Source organism: Crocodylus siamensis, chromosome 3 (genome assembly GCF_052110815.1).
Source record: "Crocodylus siamensis isolate JL-2025a chromosome 3, ASM5211081v1, whole genome shotgun sequence".
NCBI classification, from domain to species: Eukaryota; Metazoa; Chordata; order Crocodylia; family Crocodylidae; genus Crocodylus; species Crocodylus siamensis.
Genome location: NC_143397.1, coordinates 251,225,804 through 251,248,145, shown reverse-complemented (window position 1 = coordinate 251,248,145; position 22,342 = coordinate 251,225,804). Strand labels below are relative to the sequence as shown.

The 22,342-nt window shown below is 45.8% G+C and overlaps 1 protein-coding gene across 1 annotated transcript in view; it reads left to right on the top strand.

Moving 5' to 3' along the window:
- Positions 1-22,342, top strand: part of FAM135B (family with sequence similarity 135 member B) — a 310,367-nt gene that overhangs the window by 190,009 nt on the left and 98,016 nt on the right. The window contains exons 5-6 of the mRNA XM_090040700.1: positions 7,224-7,294; positions 9,278-9,451. Of these exons, the coding sequence (XP_089896826.1) occupies positions 7,224-7,294; positions 9,278-9,451 (245 nt within the window). The remainder of the gene's footprint in view (positions 1-7,223; positions 7,295-9,277; positions 9,452-22,342) is intronic.

Here is a 22,342-nt window from a genome sequence, read left to right as displayed (position 1 = left end):
CCGTCCTTTGACTGGCACTGGGTTCATGTGGCCTTGTCCGTCTGCTTTCTCTTGGAGCACAGGAGAAGTGCTCAGTCTTCAGGTGGACTTCATTTTTCTCCCCGGATCCTCAAGGGTGGTTGTACTCATAAGGATGGGGGTTCTGGAGTCACCTTCCCTCTGAGCTAATGAGGAGGAGGAGGGAGGATCAGTAGTGCGTGTCCCTCTGAAATGTAGGGAAAGGTGTTGGTGCCATACACGGACCGTGCTCACACTAGCGTCATGGTGCATTCTGCCTTCCAACGCTCCATCTGCACAAAAGCCAGCTGCAGCGCTACCAATGGTTCTCCATTAGGGCATGAGCCTCATGGCATCTGCTGTTCTTACAAAGTTTCCCCAGCTTCAAAAATAAGGCCCTGGTTTGGCCTTCAGGAAAACACAGGACACAGAATGGTTTGGATTAGGTCTGGAGATGTAAACCCTCCTCCTTGTCTGGACCTGAATTTCAAAGCGGACCAGATGCAGAGTTCCTGCGTTAGCTTGCTTCAACCCCCATGCAAGTGATAGAGTTAAAGCTGCTGAAGAATTGAGCTTTCCCTCTCCTTTTTCTTGCATATGGTGTGATCGATCTCCTACTTTGTCTGCATAAATGTTTAGTTCCAATTTCATTTATGCTCCCATTAAGAGAAGGATCATTGCAGCCTTATCAATGATTGTTAGAAAACCATTCTAACAGCTTACTACAGATTAGTTTTCTCCTTACCTTGTGCAATGTGTGCACTGGAAAACCCTCTCCCCTCAGGGTCCGGGGACTTTCATGAGGGCTGAATGGCTATGAGCTGAGATGATTTTATATTCATATTCGGGACAGTGTCACTCCTGCTGGAAATAAAACCTGCAAGATTCCCCTCTGATCAGCTGAAATTCATTCCTATGACTGATGCATCTCAGCCTGGCTTGAGTAATAAGCTCCTTGGGGAAATAACAATGGCCTGATTTTCTATTGTCATGCAGATTTGACACACAACCTCCTGATTTGCACTGGTTTAAAATGGAAGGAGAGTCAGCCCCGTGTCACTGCATGTATTTACACAGCTCCAAATGCAATTAGTGAGCCCCTGGAAAATATGAAGTAACAAGCAATGATAATTTTGTGTCACTCAGAAATAGCAGCACATTTTCTTCCAATACTTGCAACCTTTATTTGTCACATAGCTGTATCCCTATGCTGCCTCTCTTCCCCAGAGGTAAGAAGCACCTAGGTAAGTAGCACGTGCTTCTTGGTCTGACTATGAACAGAGGACTCTCCACTCATGTCTCTTTCCTATAAAAGGAAGGGATGATAAATGAATAATAAAGTTAGACTGGGTGATATGAGCTTTTGAATTAATACCCTGTTTGCATTTTGGCTGCCGGAGCTCAATTTAAAGAATATTGCAGTAAATAAGCTATATGCATTGCTACCTGGTACTCGCAAGATTTTTTTTTTGGGGCGGGGGGGGGCAGGGGGAGAAGCTGTTGACAAAGTCCTTGGTATGAAAAAAGTAACAACAGAGATCTGGGTGAGATTCTCTCCTCCTGCTCTATTTACATAACCCTAGAAAAACTTAAATATGGAAACAGATCTTTTTAGTTCTGCACTACAGGTAGATGTGCCCAATTATCCATCCAGGGAGAGCACTCAGGCCACCTTTTGCCATTTAAATGCTTCTTTAAAATAATTTGGGGTTTTACCCCCTTTGCTATCATATCTGAGAAGGCTTGATTCTTTGATTTTGTAGGAGAATGTGCTGCTAGACAGATCCCACCGACCAGGATGAATAACTTAGAGAGCAAGGATTCCTACTCTTACAATGCAGGATTCCTGCTCTGAGCTCCCCAATCTCAAATGGTCTCTCCAGCAGGACTGGAGAAGTCTGAACCTATTCTCAACAAGGCACCAGACCTTGCTCTGGACCGATTCCAGCTGTGCCCCTCATCAACATAGACCACTTCATCACTCAGCTAAATAATATGGCTTATCCCATTAGAAGTTTGTTCACCTGTTCCTCTACCAATGTCCTATAAGCCCTCACCTGTTTACAGTGCCTCCCTGCTGTCTACGTTGGACAGACGGGGGGATCCCTATGTTTAAGAATAAAACACCAATCCAACATAAATTCGAGAAAGACAATCCTTTGGCAGAACACTTTAACGTCCCTGGACATCCCATTGCCGACCTCAGAGCAGCTGTTCTTACCCAATGAAAACTTTAAAAAACAACTTGAATGGGAAATTGCAGAACAAGTGGCACCGGCAGTCTGCACGTGGCTCATGGCAGACCGGGGAGAGAGCAGACAGCACAATGGGAAATAAGGAAGGGGTCATCAAGTAGAGCAGCAGGAGAAAGGGATCAGAGTGGGACTCGAAGAGGGTACAGAGCTTAATTTGTGGTGCACATACAGAGAAGGTTTGCTCCTACTGGTCTAAACCAAGATTACAGATGCTTAGTGCATTAACTAGATCAGCTTTTGTAATCCCTGTGTCCCTCAGCGAGTTAACTGCTCTGTTTTTTCTTTGCCCTACTCACTTTGCTTCTCCCAGCAGCCCCCTCTTTTCTCCTCCCCTTTCCCTGCTCCATATATTCTAATCACCGCTTTCTATTCAGAAGTGCTGCTTCTGTAGTCTCTCCATAACATCCCACAAAGTAGGCTTCTGCTGGCACATGGGATGCCTGCCAATGGATTTGGGAGTATCTGAAGTCCCAGGGTGAGAGCCTGGGATGAAGGATGCTTTCTGGTTGTAGGTCCAGGCATGGTGTTTACAATGATTGAGTTCTGCCTGCTCAACCGATAAGGTTTTTGGAACGATTGAGTTCTGCTCAGTTGATATGATTTGTAACTGATTTGCCTGATTTGACCTGGAACATGAAATATATTAATAAAAAAAATATATATATATATACACACATCTCTGATTTAATTAGTCTGTAGAGTGCAAACCTTAGAAAGTAAAGTGATAAGGGATGACTGCGATGCATAGCCAGACCTCTTGCCTCTCGTATACTATTGGGCATCCATATATGATCTAAGAAGGTCGATGACTTTAGATAGGGCAGGTATGTCTGCCTTCATCAGACTAAGATGTATGCTTTGTGTGGGCTATGGTGGAGAGAAAGGTATGGCCAGTTCAGGTGTTTGCAATTGGAAAGCATTCGTTAGAGATATGTCCACATGATCCTAGCAGAATATCCTCACCCTGTATTGCAAGGAAAGAAACCTCCCCACAGGTCTTCAGCTTAGCCTATCTTGGATGTTTCAGAGAGGCAAATACCGACTAACTTACCCCAGTACTAAACTGCACAGGGGGGTTGGGGCGAGAAATTCATCCCTATCCCACAGGCAACTGGTTGAAACCCTGGTTCATGAGACTTGGTTATAATCCTTACCTTAATGTGGAGCTGCAAGTGTTATAAGCGTGTCCAGAGCCTGTGACGGAAGAGGATGAACAAGAAAGGCAGAGCCAGTCCCACAGTTTCCAAGCCCAGAAATTACCAACATAAACATCAATTCCCATTTCCCACCTGGGCTCCTCGACACACAGTCCAGAGAATTTGTAGATGGCCACACAAGTGACTTAAGAAGTCAAACTACAGCTTTTCAAAAGTGAGGCCATACTGCATACTTCACTTTAGCCAGACAAGGTATATGGAAGTCTTCTCTGAAGCATATCTTAATGATGGTTCCTGAAAAGGTTTCAAGTCAACGGGTACTAAGCTTAAGGCTTATTCTCCAGATTTTGCTGATGCAAAAAAAAATTAGACTCCCTATCATGCTGTGAGGAAATTATAGTTGTTAAATTAGAAACACGGAAATGGACATCCTAGCCCCAGTACTGCTTCATTAAGGACAATATAATTTCATAGGGGTGACTGGGAAATGAATCATCAAAATCTTAGCTGCTCACATTGTGGGATGGCCACTGCAAATTATTTTTCTGTAAAGGGTGATGCGCCTGTGGTGCTAATGGGCTCAGTAAGCAGCATGAAGAAAGACATGCCGAAACAGCATATCTATGTAAAGAATGCAACTCTGCTGCCAGGTGTGTTCCCTGGTGCAGAAGCAGGCGTGGGGATTTTTCTTCAAGTCCCCGATCCCCTTTTCCCTCTATGTTCAGGGGCATGTCTCCTCCCTCCCGCACTGCCCACCACTGCCCCAGAGATGTGGGGAGCTCCAGGGCCACCCGTGCCCCCCTCCAGCGGGCTGTGCAAGGAGAGAGCAATGGCAGGTGGAGGGAGTGAAGGGGATATGCCGTTGAACACAGATGTAGGCGAGTGCCAAGAGCAAGGGGTGGACATTCATACCTGATTCTGGGACTTAAAAAAAAATACCCTGCTGCTGCTGCTCCCCTGGTGTGGTCTTCCCACATCAGCGTGGGTGAGGTGAGGAGTGGGGGGGTGAAGCCACCCCTGCAGCACTGGTCACTGGTCCTGCACCTCCCTTTATAAAATCCTGGATCCACCCATTTGTTTTATTTATTTTAAACAGTGCTTTGACTTCTCAATTCTTTCTTTCACAAATCAAGCCCGGGAAGTGTGTGTGTGGGGAAACTTTCTTCCTGTTTAAGGAGTGGTGTGATTCCTTATTGTGACAAGACGCAAGGTCTTATACCATACCCAACACTGCGGTAGCCAAACAGACTTTGAATTGGACCGTTTGAAATGGAGCTGTTCTCTGTTACATGGGAAGCTTTAGTCCAAGAGTCTTCCACCCCCAAATCTCCCAGCACTGTCAGACTTCAGCACCTCACTAAACTGGGCTCTTAATAAGGTTCCCCGTCCATAACGTCTGTTGATTTTTCTCAAGGATTATGGATACTTAACACCATTCAGGGAAAGGACCTAAGTTTCTTCCACATCTCTCAGGGATGTGTCTGTCTTAAGTCACTATGCATGGATTGCATTCTTAATTTCAATTCAGACCATAATTCCAAGGGGGTTATTTGTTACTCTGATTTTCAGGATTTTAGTCGCAATGGATTAAAGCAAAAAATCACTTCTTATTTTGATAACTCTGCTCCCGGGTGCCTCAGGACACATACACAAACCAGGAGAGACATTCAGTACACCAAGACCGGAGTTCTTTCTTTGTTCCCACCATGAGCTGTCATGTCCTTCCTTGCAGAAGACCTGATTATTTTGGAAGAGGCAAGATGCCTCTTTGATTATTTATGACAAAGCAAACGCCTCGCGGAATGCTAAATGATCTTCCCCCTCAAAAAATCAACCGGGTAAAGTTTTACCTTTGCAAAATTCAGCTGAAGCATGTTTTGCACGCTGTTATTTGAATCATGCTTGCCTGAGTAGGCTTGATGCTGTAATGAGTTACCGATACAAGGCCTCTTGCAGCAGGGTGCAAAACACCTCCTCTAAGCAGTAGGGTAGCTGTGGGGTGCCTGATACACTGGTAAGCAGATCCTCATCCATCCAAGAGGGCAGTGCCCACTTTCTGATGCAGCTTTTATTTGCTTAATGTTGTAGTTACGTTCTCGAAAAATGCAACTTTAAGTGAAACGATGTTAAGCAAATCCAGTTGCATCGCAGGAGTCACCTACTAGCAGGCGGCAGCTGAAGAACATCATAACCAAACACTGTGCGCCTTTAAATGAGTATGTTCTCTAATAGATCAGTGATGTAATAATGAAACAGTGTGGACCGGGACAACGTTAAGTAAGGAGTACCTGTCCTGCCTTCTTTGTTTTCTGTTGTCCAGTATTGTACAGCACTGCCGTGCTATGTTAAACCTGCCTCCAAAATGGGTGGGATTTCACTATCAAATGAGCTGGTTTTAAATTCTGCTCGCTTTGCATTGCTGCCTAAGAAAAAGGATTCAGGAAACACGAACCAGACAGCGGTTGGATGACATGGTTCTGTTTCCATTCTTTAAATTGTATTTTCGGCTCTTATAATTGCTTATAATTGTATTAAACTGTAAGGCTTTTCATGAAAGCTATCCTTTCTATGGAAAATTGACAATAACTGACAGCTTGCTGTGTGTCCTAGCATCTAAGACTGAATGAAACTATTTTCCTTAATAATAACACGAGGGAAATTTCCCTGACGGTGAGCCTGGTTTACCAGGGAACCGATCAGTATGCAAATAGGCCAGATCTGGCATCTTTGCTATTTCTTTTTTGGTCCAGGCACATGTACACAAAGATTTTACAGACTCTAACCTTTCACTTAAAAAAGACACAGCTCATCCTTCAAGTTTTGTTTGAGGGGGAAAATCCAAATGTGATCCAAAAAAGTGCTTTCCTCCTCAGTTCCCAAAGAGAATCAGTGGCTCTGAGCAATATGAGTCTTCCCGCTCTCCATTTGGGTCCCAGGCACATTACCTGTGAAGCCTAACCATGATGGTTTCATTAGCAGCAATAACCTCTTAACTTCTGGTTGTTTCAGCTCTAATAATTGAACTCTGCAATAGTTATTGGCTGAGCACCACAAGTCCATATGAACACAAATGGAAATGTGGCCATTGGTTTCCCCAAACCTAACTGTAGTGAAGCAATAGGGCTTCCCTTTATTTGGAACATCTGAAGTTAAATATGAGAATGTATTTAAAAAGTTTTGTGGGAAGCAATCTTTCCCTGAGAGGATTTGGACTTAAGGAGATAACAGAGCTTTTTCTGTCTCTAACTTCTATAGGCGGTTAGGTCTTTGGGCAGAGCCTGTGTCTTTGTTGAGCATTACAGGCCGATCCGTGCTGGAAGGTCATAGGTACTATCTCGGTATGAATAAATAATAATGATTTTATCTGATAAAGACCATGGTTTCCCACGCCCCTCAAATTTCGGGATACTGCAGAATAAGCATGCCTGGACTATGTTTTGAGTACGATGGACTTCAGCCAAAGCGTTTGATCTCAAAACACCTCTGAACTGGTTCAGAATCCAGAAGTGACGTCCGTGTGTCCCATTTAGTGATGCTTCTCCGGCTCTGAAACCCGACTTATTTCAGTTTCATCCCAGAGTGAATTTGTATGGAGATTTCTCAACCCAAGCAGGGGCTCTCCCTTCTTTTGTGCCAGAAAAATAGTTCTCTTGCCCAGATGTCTTATTTACGCCGTTCATCAGGGATTGTTTTGGGGTTTTTTTTTATGCTGTAAGTCTTTGCATTTGCTTTGTCGGGGAAAATAGATATATTCCTTTGCACTTGGGCTTTGTGTGATTTATGACGTTGACTCAGCTCTGCTTTCCTTTTGTAGGTGGAAGATGCGTTAAGCGAAGCCGATTTTCAGCTCAAGTTGGACCTGCACTTTACTGATAGTGAGCAGCTGTAAGTGCCATTGAGAAGCTCAGTTGGTATTGTTGGGGCTTTCTTTTTTCTCCCATACTGATAACATGAATTTGATAGAAGGTAAAGGATCTTATGGAAAAATGGATATCTCTGATTTGCCTTCATGCTCCCTCGGAGGAGGGACCGCTGCCTGTTCTTTCTGTCTCTTGCTCCTTTCTTTGCAATAAGTTCTGCATTTGCAGTACACTATCCCAACTTTGCTACCTTTGAACTCAGTGGGAGGCAAGTCAGTGGCTGAGCAAAGCAATCCTCCACGCCAGGTACTTAAGTGCTATCGCTGCAGGGGTCTCTCACCTCTGAGAAACAAACGGCTTCCATCATGCATTACTTTGGAGCCTTAGCATTTTGTGTTTTCTTTGAGAGCTGAAACCATTGCAATTCAATATAAATCCCCCTCAATGGCAGGAGGGCTGTGGAAGAACAGGTGGAAATGTTAGGCCCTAAATCTGCATCATTTCCATGTAGCAGATTGGTATCTGCTTGGTATGTGTTAGTTGGCTGCTCATCAGGAAAATCTGTTAAAACTTGGTGGTTCTAACTTTAAATGTTACCAGGTCAGAGATGCGGAGATGTAAAGGGGCAGTCCCTTCACAGCATCTGATGAAGCAGCTGTTTGCAAAAGCTTATGCATCTCTGACTTGGTCTATGAGGTTCAGATCGACCTTGCCTTCTGCCTGAGTTCAGACTAACAGCTCTCTAAATTTAAATGCCAGTCTTCATTTTCTTCTAAAAGAGGTGTGGAGAATGGCCAGGTTTGTACTACTTTGTTGTCTGAAACACCAGTTCATTCAAATGAAAATGCACCTTCCAGTGTGAAATCCTCCGCTGAAGGCTGGGGCTCCGCTGAGACGGGCTTGTGCACCACTTGTGTCAAACTTCAATGCCCTTTTCAAGGCTAAACTGAGAGCGAAGAGAAATGCACCCGGAAGGGTTTCACGGGGTCTGTGAGAGTAGCAAATATTGCATTAAAGGAAATTGCAGAAGGGACAAAAAAAGTGCGCCCCTGCCAACTCCAGCGCTCAGCCTGCAAGTGTCCCTATTTATCCAGACTGCTGTTTTAGGTGTGGACTGGAATGAAAATCAGATATAATAACCACAGGAGGCCAATACACAAAGTGGTTTTTGCAGGCGTGGATTATTTATCTTCACAAGCAGGCTGAAAGCTACTAATTATTGTCTTCTCTCCACATGAAGAGCCACTCGAGTTATTTCCCAGGTCAGACAGTCTGTTCTAGGGAGAGTGTCTTGACCCCAAGAGAGGTATCCAGGTTGTACCTGTACCGGTCTAGAGGAAAAAGCAATCAGGACTTGTAGTAGACATGTTATCTTCTTATTAGACCAACAAGATGTTTGCAGGAAAAAAAAAAGTTCGGGTTTTTTTTTGGTTTAATAAAAGATACCATCTCTACTACGAGAGTCCTGATTGCTTTTGACCCCAGGAAAGTGTCAGTCATCTCCAAGGATGCTCTGGGTGGTTTTCAACGCCCTGCAATAACAAGCCTATCCCTTAGTTGCCCTGAGGAAAAGCAGGCTGTTTTGTGCTACCCTTCACTTTTGGTATTAAATTCTGGTTAGTGCCATTTGAATTACCTGCACACTCTGTTGATATGCACGCTTTCCCACTGGTCTTAAACACCCCCAAGCACTTTCCTCTGGTGTGATTAGGAGCTGAAGGCAGCAGTGAACGGTTTGTCAAGGAGACCCAAATGGGGCCCCTGCTTCCTATCATCTCCTGTGGTTTGTTGCCTTTCAGGAGCTTCGTAATCTTTACACTTCTACTCCTTACAAGTACAATGAAGAGATAAGCACTTCAATGGAGTAAGCACTCCGGTGACTGGGAGGGCTACCAGGAAGTACTTGAGTTCAGTGCATGTTGCCATCTCCCCATTTTGCTGCTTTGAATGATGTTACAAATCATGACCCCCTCCCAGCTTTGCTGACCCCTGTAAACCTCTCCTTCAGGCTGAGAGATGTTCCTGCCATCCCAGTGATCAGCAGCCGCACTCTGTGTCTTCACTTCCACCCAAAGAGAGGCCTGCACCACCATGTTCCCGTCATGTTCGACTATTTCCACCTGTCGGTGATCTCTGTTACGGTGCATGCCTCGCTGGTAGCATTACACCAACCGCTGATCAGGTAAAAGGCAGAAGGGAATGGGGATGGCTGTACCGGTAGGAGCGTGTTCTTGCAAATGTTTGCTAGTAGCCAGTGTGGCTAAGGAAGGATAGATGGTCTTGTGCTTTTCTGGACTAAGATTCAGGAAATTTGGCTCTGTTGGCTTTGCAACAGACTTCCTGCATGAACTATGACAAGTCACTCAGGGCCTTATTCAAAGCCCATGGATGAGCTCCCTTGGACTTCAGTGGTGTTTGGAGTAAGTTTGCTCTTCTCCATATTTTGTCCATTTTTTCTCCCTGAACTGAAAGCAATGCAGAGCTAACACTGTCTTTCATGATTGGTTTATAATTACTGAACATGGTAGAGTCCTGCTCTCCAATAGACCCCCATTCAGCACCGCTTTAATCAGTAATGTGATATTCTGGTAGGGAGGACATGAGAGCGTGTTAGTTCAGTTCAACTGATGAATGACCAGAGAAAAGTTCCTTCTTGGCAGAATCTGAGTTTTACTATGTTGTGTGTGATAACAACTGCTGGAGGGGAGATCTAGCTGCAATTTAACACCTGCTTCAAAATAAGAAGGAAATAATTCAGAAGTTTTTCAAATCAAGTAGGGCTGGTTGTGATGTGATTTGTTTTCTATTCTGGCCAGGTTCAAATGATGGTACAGCTGAGTCAGGAGACTGTTCCCTTGTATGGTGCTCACACTTGGTCAGTAGTTACTCTCTGGATTAAGGCATGGGTGATGCAAGTTTAATTCTTTTCTCTGCCACAAGCTTCCTGGGGAACTCCGGGAAAATCGCTTATTCCCAGCTTCTACTCGCTGTCATTGAAACAAATTGGTTAGATGCCTAAGTAGGGGTCATGCCTACAAAATACCTTTGTAGAAATGGCCTTTATGCCATCTGTGTTCCATATTTAAATGGAGGCAATAATAAATGCCTCCAATAATGCAGTGGGTGTTGTGATAACAAATGCTGATTGAGGTTGAGAGGCGCTCGTACACCACAGTGTTAGGAACCATATAAGTACCATGGATAGTTATAGCAGACAAGGTTCTTGGGGTAAATCTGATACCTTTTATTAGACCGATCCTATTAGATAGTTGTAAGTAGTTGCTAGCTCTGCTGGTATGTGACTGCTGTTGTATGTTGGCTGTTCAATGGTCTCACACAGTGTCCTCTTCTGATCCTTTTGCTAGGATGACTTTAATGCCTGGGTGCCCCGTTATTTGAAAGTGGACAGAACAACAGGAGTTATCAGGCTTATTGGTGTGTTATATCTTCTAATGAAAGGATCTTTCAAAGTGGGGTTATTACTATCAGAGAAAAAACACACGCGGAACAACTGTTCTATAGCTGGATTACTACCTCCGCTCTTACAATATGATTGTTTGGACATTTATGAAGACCGCAATGTTTCCGCACTGGGTTTTCTTTATGAAGTGGAATGGAAATGTTTGACAGCGCGATATAAAGCCCTATTTGATTATGTCAATAATAACAATAATTTCAAAGTGCAATATTGTAGATTTATCTCCCTCTTGATAAACATCTAGAAACCCAATCATAAATTCTTCAACCATAAATCAGGGTAAATCGCATGAAAGCACCTCCTTTGCCTGGTGTATTCAGAGACAGAAGCAGCCTATTAAGATCAGTATTCTTTCCCAGTGGCTCAGAGCTCTTCTGTGTAGGCAGGTTCAGCTTTGCAGGTCACTGGGGAAAGCTGGGGATGATTGTGAAAAAAGCTGGATAGCACGAGTTTTGATCTGAAAGGAGGGCATTCTCTTCACAAAGCCCCAGAAACTTTGTGATCATAAATTCCATCTTGTCACAGCCTACTAAAAAAAAAAAAAGCAAAAAAAGCACAAAGAAAAGCAAAGCCTTTAATCTGCCAAAGCTGGAATGCATGTCCGTTTTGTTGTTGTTGTTGTTGTCTATTCATGCTTAGTTTGCTAGTGATCTCAGGTTTTCTTAACGGCGTCTACACATCTACCTTTTATATTGCTTATCTGAATATATGCATGCAGTTGATTCCACACTATGCTTATCTGGAAACCAATTCTCACTCTTCCAAATGTGTTTTGCAAGCTCTATTCACATGCTGTATCACGTCCAAACTCACTGCCACCCTAAAGTCTTTTGTCCAAGAATGGCAGAAATAACAGTATCTATCCACAATCCCGCCCCCGCCCCAGCTTTTCCTATGCTACCTTGCCCAGGACTGCTCTGGCTCCCAAAATCCATCCTCTCCTGCCTTGGTTATAACTCAGGAAATACTACCTTTCTCCCTCCATCAGCCACCAGATGTCAGGGACCCCTTTCGTAGAAGGATGAGTATGTCCTAAAAGGGTACAGTATTTCAGGGTAAAGATCTTCCACTGTTAGCTGTTGACATTAGGGTAGGCATAAGCAAAGGACTGTAGGCGCTCAGCTGGAGAGCAGCTCAGGCCTTTCAAAATATTACTTTGGCCTGGTTAAGTCCTGATTTATTAATTACTGGATCAGTTTTGATACTTTGAGATGCCCTCTCAGTTACTGAAGGAAGTGTGGTATTCATGTCTTTAGCACCTCTGGCAGTAACCAAGGTTCAATAACCTCGGTTAGTAAAAGCTGTGTTCAGTTTGGAGTATTATTGTAGCCGTGATGGTCCAGGAAATAGATGAGAAGCGAGGTGGTTTATGTTAATTGACTGATTTCGGTAATATCTTTGGACCACTGGAATAATTGGGAGAGATGTTAGACAAGCTGTTGGGCGCAATGGGCACCTATACACATGCACTGAGGCTGCTCCGAAGCTCTGTAATTGGAATGCATCAGAACAAACTCAATTAATATGTTATATAACATCAGAGCAGACTTGATGAATTATGTTATTTAACGTCAGAGCAGACTCGATTAATTGCATAATTACCACGCTCCAGCAGACTCCAGCATCATACGTATCAGCATCCTTGGGCTGAAAAGTGGCAGCAGGGATGCTTTAACCAATGCTCATTTGAGCCTTCATTAAAGCACCCCGCTGTCATTTTTTCAGCATGGGGATACTGATACGTGCGACTCTCTGGGCACTTTGATAGATTGTAAGGGCTGGAAGGGACCTCCCAAGATCAGCAGGGCCAGTCCCCCTACACCAAGCAGGAAAGACAACTGGGGTCAAGTGACCCCAGCGAGGTGACCATCCAGTCTCCCCTTGAAGCTCTCCAGGGTAGGCCATTGCACCACCTCTGGAGGGAGCTTAATCCACAGTCTGGACACCCTAGCTGTGAAGAAGTATTTCCTAATGTTGAGGCTGAAACAGTCTTCCAGGAGTTTGTAACCATTCCCTAAGGGGAAAGCCAGTCTAATTAAAGCACCCCCACCCCCAGCCTCCCAGAGCACATGTATAAATGCCCAAAGTGCCCTCCCTCAGGTCTGGGAAAGAAACAGAGACAGCTGGAGCTAAATGCTGGATAAAACAATGTTCCATTGTGTAAATGAAAAGTTGCTCACATGGGGAAAATGGCTCTAAAAATGTAGAGCAAAGAGAAATTATTAGAAACGGCTATAAAACAGGCGAAGGGCAGTTGAACTAGATAATTATGTGGAAGAATAAAACATGCAAAAGGGAGGTGGGTTGCTATTACCCATGGCATCTAAGAGGTAGCAAAGAGCAGGTAAACTGCGATCAGCCATAACACCACTGTCTGGGTTCAGTCTTTGGTTTGTAATATCCAGTACGATGATTTTTGTTCACAGGCCCATGTGAAGGATGGACATTTGGAGTCACAGGGGAGTGGATGTATTTAGTGAAGAGTCTGTGGAAATAGGATCTAAAGCTGTTCTTGCATTCAGGTGGACCAAAGGGTTATTTCTCCACAGTGACCTATGGAAATAAATATGGGCCTGGACCGTCACCTGATTCTGTGACCTTAAATCAGCTCTCCACACAGCCCTTTAAAGCTAAACAGCAGGTTCCCTTTGAAGCAGCACAAAAGGATCAAGACTCACATGGGCCCTTCCAGGCAAAACTACTGCTTCTCTTTAGCTGTGGCACACAATAACACAAGAGAAAGCAGCTGGGTGGTGTTTCTTTTCATTTATCTTTAAAGAACCGAGGCAGACACTGGTGAAGAGCTGCTGCTTCCAGGTTTACGCTAACGAGGCTTCCCTTCAAGGGGCCCTAGGCAGTGTTACCCCTGAGGGAGGGCCTAGAAATGCCGGGCGAGGGACACAAGTTACACATCAACTGGTTTAAGTGATCAGAAACAGGTTTAAACCTGTGCTCAGTGCACATAAGCCACTTGAAAAAAAGCTGAAGTGGGTTTAAAATAAACCTGCTTAAATGCAGTATCAGACTGAACTGATTTGGGTCAAACTGGTTTAGGGAACATCTGTCCCAGACCCCCTGGGTTACACACAGGAAGAAATGTAGGATCATAGCACATGTGGGTTTTTTGTGACGACCTATTGACCCAGGCCACGGCACTGCCTGATGTCCCCCTTAGCATCCAGCTCCTTCCCACCGGTCCCCAGAAGCGTTTGCCTGACCATCACTTGCAAACAGCTGGGGCTTCAGGCTCTGCTCCACAGATGTAAACTCTTCTTCTCCCGCAGTCACTGCTGCATTGCAGCTAGGCACTGCCAGCACTGAATGCTTTTGCCAACAGCAATTCGAGGGAAGGGGGAATGGGGGAAGAGGAATGCAAATCGGGGTTTGATTGCCCAGGTGTTCGGGAGCACTTCAGAAATTGCAGCTGACTGTAGAAAGCAACGGGGCTCATCTTTGGGGACCTGACTGCCTTGCACGACTGGAAGGAAAATACCCTCATCCTCGTAGTTCCATCTGGGGATGGAAGCAGGTGAGGGGGGAGATGCATGGTGTTGGTGTTGTGTCCACGGGGGGGTGTATAAAAGAAACCACCCACCCACACATGAGTGACCACATGTTCATGCATGCACACCCATGCTCCCTGTCTGTTTTGCAGAGAATCTAAAAGCAGGAAAAGCGGCCATTTGGTTTTCGGGCTGTCCTGGTTCTTTGCGCCGTGCCATCTGAACAGGAGTAAGCATGCGCTGCTGTTTATAAGACAGAACAGCAGCACGCAATTAACCTTTGAAATGCAAGCCTGAATCCAGGCACGCTGGGCAGCCCCACGTGCTCGACTGGCCTGTAAATAGAGCAGGCGGCAGGATCAAGTGGGCTTGCCTTCCAGTGAAAGCTTATGCCCTAACTTCAGTTGATTTATGCTTTCAAACCTCCAGCAGCTCTCCAGACATCTGAGAGCCATTATTCTTTGTCAAATTGCCATCATCCATAAAAATAAGGCTCATAAAAAGCGCACGTCCCCTAGCACGGAGCTGAAATCCGGTGCTGTAGCTGGCAGCGCAGTCTCTTCAATCGTATATTCAGTAATTCCTGGAATTCATTTAAACACATTTGTAACCCAACTGAAAACAAACAAGCAACCATTGAAATGACTATAAATAAATTGAGAGCCTCCCCAGCTCACAGCTGGCAGCCCTGTGTTCTCTTTTGGGTTGTGGTTTGGTTTTTTTTTGTTTTTTTCAAGGAAGGAGATTTTTATTTTTCCACTTGCCACTTTCTACCCAGGACCTTCCTTCCACCCCACAGCCCTCTTAAAACAATGGAAATGAAGAGAAATCTTGTAGCCCCCTGTTCAGGCACAACTCCCACTGCCTTTGACAGGAGTGTTACCCACATCTGGGGTTAGGATTACAGCATTGTATGGAGGTAGGGCTGCAAGGTACCTTACAAGGTCCTGCTCGAGGCAAGATCATTCTTGACTAAACCATCCCAGCCAAGTCTGCTCTGGAAAGTTTCTGAGCACGTGGATTCCTCAACTTCTCTAAGTAGCCTGTTCCTGTGTTTGGCCGCCTTCCTAGTCAGAAAAGTCCACCTAATTTCCAACCTTCAAATTCCCTGCTGAAGCTTGAGGCTGTGCTCCTAGTCCTGTCCCCTATGTCCTCAGAGAAAAGCATATCTCCATCTTCTCTGTAATCGTTCTTCCGGTATTTGAAGACTGTAATCAAATCCCACTTCACTTTACCTTCTCCAGACTAAATTACCCAAGCTCCTGTGCCTTTCCATTTTCAGCCCCAGACCTCAAATCATTTTTGTTGTTGTGTACTAGACTCTTTCCAGTCTCTCTTCACAGAGTTGGGGGCCCAGTGCTGGACACAGTTCTCCAAGTGAGGCCTCGCCAGTATTGAATGGAGTGGAGTGGAAGAATCGCTGCCTTTGATTTGCAAGAGACATTCCTGTTAAGACAACTCACTATTTGGTTGACTTTTCTTGCAACAATAGCACACTGCTGGCTCATATTGAGTTTATGGTGTACTGTAACCCCCAGGTCCTTCTCTGCAGTACTGCAGCCTACCCACTCATTCCCCAGCCTGTATTTGTGCATGCAGTTATTTTGTCCCGTGTGCAGAACTATGCTCTTGTCCTTGTTGAATTTCATCTGGTTTATTTTGGATCGCTTTTCCAATCCATCCAGGTCATTCTGGATCCTAGAGGGTCTGAAACTCCACCCAACTTGATGTCATCCATAGATTTGCTTCGTATGCACTCAGTCCATTGGCCAAATCATTAATGAAGAAGGTGAATAATACCAGACCTAGGATAGACCCCAGGAGACTCTATTTGATGCCTCCACCCAACTACATATCAAGCTGTAGAGCACGCTGGCCCAAACAGTTATGCGTCTACCGTACAGTACTTTCATCTAGACTGCCTGACCCACTCATACTTAGCACTGGACCCTTGACGCTTCTTATATCTCAAAGCACCAAAGAGTAACGAAGAAATAAACTGCATATCACTGGAAGCAGGTAAACAGTATAGGGAACAGATCAAGCTGCTCATAAACGTAACCAGCCAGTCAATGCATGTGGTGAGAGGAGATGAGGAGCAAACAGAATAGTTCAGAAGCAAGACAAGGATGCACAGCTGCTTTAGATTAGTACTAGAAGCACTAATACCTTTAGTGCTGAGGGGTGAAATAGGAGGAAGCAACGTTATGCAGAAAGGTAGTGAAACCCCTTCATTATGCAATAACATTAACTTAATAGGACTGACAGAGAATAAGTTGCACAGCATATCTGACTACGAAGCTAGGAAATAAGAAAATTCAGACCAAGGATTAGCACAGAGAAGACAAAAATTAGGGGAACTGGAAAGCAAGAATAAGAGGGCAAAAATGGACAAGAACCAGAATAAGTGGAAACAATATATAAAATTTTAAAAAAAAAAGTGTCAAGGAATGGAAATTGTAAAGACAGCATAAAAGTAAGAATTAGATAAGCTGCTAATGCATTTTGGATATGCATTACAATATGGATGGTGAAAGTCATTTAGATAAAAAAAAAGGAAAAAAATTAATGCGTTTGGAAAAATCTTATCCTTATGATTTATAGAGACTGCTGAAGTATGAAGAAAGCTAATGAAAAAAAGACTAAAAAATACTACAGAATGAATTGGTTGATGGGAATACGATAAGGGAGTAATAAGAAATGTCTAGAACAAGAAATAATGTTGTTACAGAAATTAAAGGAAGATGGTGCAATGATTTGGATATGTGTTGAGGAGGGACGCAGAAAGCGTAGACTATTTGATGATATATGCCAAAGCAATTGGGACAAAGAGTAGAGGAAGACCAAGAAAGTGTTAGATAGGTTCACTGAAAAAGGGCAGAGGGCACAACGATTTAAAGATGAAGAAGCCATGAAGCAGGTTTGAGAATAAGGGAGTGGAAATGCATTAATGAGTGGCCCCGTCATTGCACTTGAATAAAAAAGGAGGAAAATAGAAGCTAGGAAAACTGATGTCTGTAGAGGTCGAATGACTTATCCAGTGCCATCTTATGAGTTTGTCAGCAGTGGCACAAGGTGCGCTGCCACTGGCTGTCCCCAGGGAACCAAAAATCCACACGTGTGCATGTGGCCCTAATGTCTTCAGTAGATACAAAGTTAGGCCAATGTTGAATATTCTGGACGGTTTTTGTCAGAGTTCCTAATTCCTAGACTTGCCTGTTGGCACTGGATTTATGACCCAGATACCTTGTTCTGGGTGGACCCAAACCCTCTGACTGTCCATAACGTCTTCCATCTAGTAATAGGCAAATTTTATTGATACAAAGTGATAGCAGATAAGAGTAATGCAGGCAAGGCAAGAAAAATACGCCTCCTCCCCCCCCCCCGCCGCCATTCCTCTTCCTGATTCTTTTTATCTACCATTTTCGAAGGCTTCTCAAGGAGAATGGTAAACCTGGCCAGCACATGGCACTATCTTGTGGTTCTTGCTTGAATATTATATGTCAGCAGCCTTGGAGGTCATGGGCCGAGGCCCATCCTCCCCCTGCCCCCACCCTTGATGGGGTGAGTGAGAGAGGTGGGCGATGTGCCCTCTGTCCATGGTGGCTTCAGGATCCGCCCTCAGGGATCTCCTGTTGCTCTGAAACCCCTCATTTTCTATGTTGTATTCTTTCTTCTCTGATGACTCTTCATTTCTGGGTACCGGTTTCCTTTGGGCGTCATACTGTCAGTATACGTCTTTGTTTCCACAAACCCATCAAGGGTTAAGATGCATACATCATAACTTGGTCATTTACTAGTGTCTTAATTTGAGCGTGCCCAGCTTCCTAATTTGGTCCATCCGTGAGAACCAGGAATCCCAGGGGCTTTGCAGCTGGTCACAGTAAACTAATGCCACCTTATCTCATGTTTTGGGTAAAGTGTTCACATTTTCAGTTTCCCCAGCTGGTTTGTCTTCTAGCTCTAGACAGGGTGGGCTTTAAAGGCTGAGACTGTGAAACTTTGTTACAGATGGGCTTTTAGAAACTAATCAACAGCTGCTGTTCTCCTGGATCATTGTTCTAATGCAATATCTACTTTACTTATAAGCCAATTCCTAAACCAGATCTCTAAATATCATTTTCTAGCCCTCATTACCTTCATTCCTCCAAATTACTTTATGCTGCTTTTTATTGCCAGGTACACCTTGAATCTTGGCAGAGAATCAGCCTGTGCATATCAGGGAGTAACAATGATCCTCTTGTTTGAAGTGACCATAGAGAGAAGTCTGGGTAGCAGTGGGCGTGCATAGATGAAATGGGGGCCCTAAATTGAAGTGGTGGGTTTTTAAAAACACGGCTTCAATTTGGGGCTGATTTAAACCCCCGTGTCATGCACACGTCTGACTTACCTGCCTCTCCAGTGGTGGGGGAGATGAGGGTGAGCTGCTGGAGGTTGGAGTGGTCTTCGGGCTGCGGGGGTAGGGGCTGGTGCTTTGCTTTAAAGTTTTGTGCACATGCCCTCTTGTCTCGTCTACACATGGCCAGTGTTATTAAGTCAATGATTTCTTTTTCTCTTTCTATGGACAAATTTAACACACAAAAAAGTATTCTTAAAGCTAACAGTATTTAAATAGAGCATGGAATATGTATACAGGTAAGACCTTAACTTCTCTGAAAAAATATTGAAAGCAACCCTTCATTAATTTAAAAAAAAAAAAAAATTGTAGTGTTTCTGCTCCCTACAGATATTTTCAGGGAAAAGAAATTGTTTTTGTTCTGGATTATCTTTCTTTCTCCTTTTTTACTCATATCCTGAAATAGTAAACTCCTTTTTATATAGAAACCCTCCAAGCTACTAACCTAAAAAGTCACACAATAGCAGGTTGACTGGTCCTGTGTCAAGTTTTCATTTAAAAAACGAAACAATTCTGTTGTCTTCACCCACTTTCCTACTTTCAGACTTCATTGTGGGTCTAAGATTAAGCCAGGAGTGGGAGAAAGGGAAGGGAAGTTCCCTGACAAATGCATTCATTTTGAAGAACTCAGGCTGACTTTCACTCCTGATGCTCAAAGTCAAAGGGAATAATTTATTCAATTCCTTAAGAAAACGTATACAGTATATATAAAATAAAAATGTTGGTTGCTCCTATCCAGGGGTCTCAAAGCACTTTAGAGATATTAATTGCCATCTCCTTACACCTTCACGGAGGAATACCAGAGGCAGAGCAATGTACCATGAAACTTAAAATTCTAATATAATAAAAGCTGTAGCACTTCTGGCCATGTGTCCAAAATGCTCTGGGCCAACTGCACATGCGCCACCCAGAGCCTTATTGACAGACAGACACACAGGCGAGGTGGAGGCAGAAGCAGTGGGGACCAGGGTGTGCTCCACCACGTGGGGGGGAGGAGAGGCGAGGGGCGCAGCTTGCGGCCCTGCATTGCGGGCATGGTGCATGGCCATGTGGGGGCATGGCATGTGGTGGGGCCTGGTGCATGACTGCAGGGTGCATAGGCAGGACCCATTGGCTGCAGCCCATGGCTTCGGGGCTGGGCATGCCCCTCCACACCTGCTCCCTGCATGACACCCTGAGGCCATGCCCCCTCATGGAGAGTGGCTGTGGCTGTGGGGCGCACTAGGCAGGGGGGATGGTTCACAGCACATGGCCGCAGGGGTTGGGAGGGGGAGGAGGGTCACAGCGCCCCATTGCCATCGCTGCCCAAAGGGCCAGGGAGACTGTGCTGGGCTGATCCCAGCTGGGGAGGGGGATGGGCTGTGCTCAGGCCAGGCCAGGCTGTGGGGCCGTGGGAGCCAGGTGGCCCCTCCAGACATGGTGCCAGGAGCCCAGGGAATGCATGTGGCCCCTAGTCTGTGCACAGGGCAGGGGTGCTTGCAGCTGCAGCCTCTGCTCCCTTCCTCGCTGCCTCTGCTTTGACAGTGGTACGGCACCATGCAAGTCCCACCACGAGGCAGGCCAGGCTGAGTAGTGAGGCACATGTGTGTGGCGTGGGGCTGGGTATGGGATGGGTGTGTGTATAGCTGGGTGTGGTTGGGTGGGTGTGTGGCATGTGGCTGGGAAGGTCGGTGCGTGTGGCTGGGTGTGTGGCGTGTGGCTGGTTATGTGGCACGTGGCTGGGTGTGTGTGTTGTGTGGCTGGGTGGATGAGTGCGTGTAGTAGGGTATGTGTGGGTGGGTGTGTGTCAGGTGTGGGGAGGCACGGGGCTGGACACAGACTGGGGTGGGGTGGGATGCAGTGGCAGCAGTGCAGGGCGGTGGGAAGTGGTGCTTGTGGCGGGCCAGCAGGGGGCGCTCCTGCGTTGAGCCGCCCACCTCCCTGCTCCCGACCACCTTCCAGACTCCAAATGCCTCCCTAGGGGCGCCTTATGCTTGGCTGACCCCTCTCCCGGAGCACACTCGCTAGTCTGGGGGGTAACATTGCCGCCACCACCCCGAGAAGGGACTGTCTCGGCCCTGTGTCCTCGGGGAAACACAGGCCTAATAGTCCGACGGGTACTCGACCCAGTACAGGCACTTGGGACACTTCCCCAAGTAAAGGGGGCAAAAAGTAAAGTCTCCCTCAGTCCATAGACCTAAGGGGTCTCTCAGGCATAATTTAGACCCACCCCTCAACAAGTCTCCCACACCAGTCAAAAAGGAGAATTTTATTGATTACGAGGGGTAGGGGAAACTAGGGTACAGGATTGAAAAATATCTTAGAAATCCTAAAGAGCAAACAGTGGGGCTGAGGTAGCCTTTTGATTACACATCTGTGTTACTGCCAGCTAAATATCTAATCTGATTGAGTAGCTTACTCACAAGCATCTTCCAGAGTTCTCCAGTTTCCCCTCTGGAGTCGTGGGGTGAGAGAGAGCTGGGTCCAGATGGTAAGGCTTCTCTGTCTCTCCTGCTTTGCTGCTGCTTCACCTCATGGCCGAAGAGGGAGAGCCTCCTCCCCCGCCAACCTATATAGCCCCTGTGACCTCATGCACCTGGTCCAGTGGAGGTCAGCCCCAGTTGGTTGTCAGCCAACCAATTTGAAATACATCACCTGTTACCAGGCAGATTCCAGCTCCCCAGGTAGAAACCCCTCACTCAGGTGGCTGATGCCAGTCCTGTAGGCAGTGGGAGCAGGTTTCCCCCTCCCTCAGGAATGCAGCTAGCTCAGGTTACCTAAAGAGGCTGAGGTGTGAATCCTCTGTGCTGGCCCATCTAAACACATAGTCACAGGGCAGAGACTTTGGGGAGAAACCAAAGTGGCTTTCTGCCACAGTGCTCTGACCCCGCCGCCCATCCATTAGGTCACAAAAGCAATGGATGTAGGTGTTGCCGTGAATGTAGTCTTTCTGGACTTCAGCAAGGCCTTTGACACCATCTCCCATCCCATCCTCATTAAAAAAAAATTGGCTACTGTGGCATTGATGCCTACACAGCCAGATGGATTGCAGATTGACTGAAGGGTTGTACTCAGAGGGTGGTGGTGGACGGGTCATATTCAACCGGGGGGGAAGTGGGTAGCGGAGTCCCCGAGGAGGGCTCAGTCCTTGGGCCTGCGCTGTTCAGTTTCTTTATCAGCGATTTGGACAATGGGGTGAAAAACAACCTGTTTAAATTTGCTGATTTTGATACCAAAATTTGGGGTGAGGTGAGTACGCTAGTAGGGAGGGAAAGACTGCAACAAGACCTGGATAGGTTACAGGGGTGGGCTAACAAAAACAGGATGTGTTTCAATACTGCCAAGTGCAGGGTGCTGCACTAAGGCAGTAGTAACCAGCAGCACACTTATAGATTGGGAAACTCCCTTCTTGAGAGCACGGAGGCAGAAAGGGATCTTGGAGTCATTATTGACTCCAAGATGAACATGGGCCGACAATGCGAGGTCACGGTTGGCAGGGCTAACTGGACCTTGTCGTGCATCCACACATGCATCTCAAGCAGGTCCAAGGAGGTGATCCCACCACTACGCGACACTGGTCAGGCTACAGCTGCAGTACTGTGTCCAGTTCTGTGCGCCCCACTTCAGGAGGGATGCGGACAACATTGAGAGGGTCCAGAGGAGGCCACCCGCATGATCCGGGGACTACAGGGCAGACCCTACAATGAGAGACTGCGG